This window comes from Cyprinodon variegatus, unplaced genomic scaffold, assembly GCF_000732505.1.
Source record: "Cyprinodon variegatus isolate N-32 unplaced genomic scaffold, C_variegatus-1.0 Scaffold1413, whole genome shotgun sequence".
Taxonomy (NCBI): Eukaryota; Metazoa; Chordata; class Actinopteri; order Cyprinodontiformes; family Cyprinodontidae; genus Cyprinodon; species Cyprinodon variegatus.
This window is the reverse complement of record NW_015151866.1, coordinates 11196-12741: the sequence shown is the minus strand read 5'-3', so window position 1 is coordinate 12741 and position 1546 is coordinate 11196. Positions and strand designations below refer to the sequence as shown.

At 42.2% G+C, this 1546-nt stretch overlaps 1 protein-coding gene across 1 annotated transcript in view; it reads right to left on the bottom strand.

Annotated features, from left to right (window-relative positions):
* LOC107103285 (leucine-rich repeat-containing protein 16C-like) overlaps positions 1-1546 on the bottom strand; it is a gene marked incomplete at its 5' end in the record, with an annotated part of 70876 nt that overhangs the window by 58546 nt on the left and 10784 nt on the right. The window contains 2 exons of the mRNA XM_015402928.1: positions 573-654; positions 738-807. Coding sequence (XP_015258414.1) covers positions 573-654; positions 738-807 — 152 coding nt within the window. The remainder of the gene's footprint in view (positions 1-572; positions 655-737; positions 808-1546) is intronic.

Sequence of the window (1546 nt, the reverse complement as noted above, 5' to 3'; positions counted from 1 at the left end):
TAACCCACCTCTGCTTTGATTTAATCCACCTCTGCTTTGATTTAATCCACCTCTGCTTTGATTTAATCCACCTCTGCTTTGATTTAATCCACCTCTGCTTGGATGCAGTCCACTGGCAGCTGTTACTCTCCACTGTCACCCTACGCTTTCAGACTATAAGGAAGTGGAGGAAACTGAACAGCTGAGGCCCTCTGCTGGTTTAGAAACACCAGGTAGACAAATCAGGGTTTAATGGTGAATTGAACCTAAATGTTTTCAGCTTCTTAAAGTAATGTTTTTATTTGGATCAGATCATTATGACTCTTGTGAATGTGATTTTTTTTTTTATCTAAAGTGAATTAAACTAAATAGATTATCATCACTTTAAATTCAACTTCTTATTTAAACCTGAAAAGTGGAGGGAGGCTTAACATATATAAATATTTTCTAATTGTTGTGTGATAAAGTAGAGCTGTCTGCATTTCCGACCCGTTTGGACCTGGATCTATGCAAGGCGTCCCGCAGGGCTGAGCCCGAGCGGAGGACAGCAGCTGTGGTGGACAGAGTGCTGATCTTAGTGTGGTTCTGCCTACTGTTGTCAGAGATATCCAGGGTTCTGATTGCTGTCGCCTCGGAGATGTGCTCCTGTATCACCTGGGCCCCAGCCGAACACAGCTGCACACAGATTTACTGTTTAGTGACAATCAGAACCTGCAGGCACAGAGTTTAGCATTAGGATGAGCTGGTTTACTGTGTACCTCACAGCTGCTGAGATCTAACGCCAATCCACAGAGATGCGTGTTGGTGGCAAGACCCTGCAGCAATAACCTTGAAGCAAAAACAGAAAAAGATCTCCATCTTAGGAAACATTCAGCGGAGCAGCTGCTAGTTAAAGAAAGACTAACCACTTCTAAGAAGAGACTCCAGATCAAAATATTCTCAGTATCATGAAATCTTCAAGATATGTAGAATCCCAACCAGGGGTGGATTTAGGACATTTGAGACAAAGACAGACAGGGGCCCTCTGAATTGAGAAGACCACACATAAAACATCCCCATGTGAGATGAGATATTAGACTGTGCCTTTCCTCAGCCAATTAGAAGTAAGCTTGAACCTGTCTATGCTGCGGGTTATGCAGGTAGTTGGGAGTGAGATGACAGAGAGCAGTTGCCTCTTAACTCTAGACAAGAGTGAAATATAGATACATGCCCTTCAAGGTGTTTGAGACTCCCTAATGCTATGAACAGCAAAGAGCTGTTTGGAAATGTTTTTTATCTGACTAATGAAAAATGTTTGTCTTTAATGAAAGTTGCTTCTCTTGGGAGGACCCAATGTTCGTGAGTGAGAATTATCTTTATATGCAGGGGTGGGAAACCATGCCGCCAGCGCCTCCCTAACAGTTCAACTGTGAGTGTTGTTCTCCTCTGCAGAGTAAAATAAAACTATTTCTTCCTTTCTCAGTGCTCATTTAACTTCACAACCATTCTACAGATAGAGAAATGTTAATAGAATAGACGTCCATTATCTGTTCTAGGTTTTGTCCCTCTCTTCTTGTCCCTTTTCTTC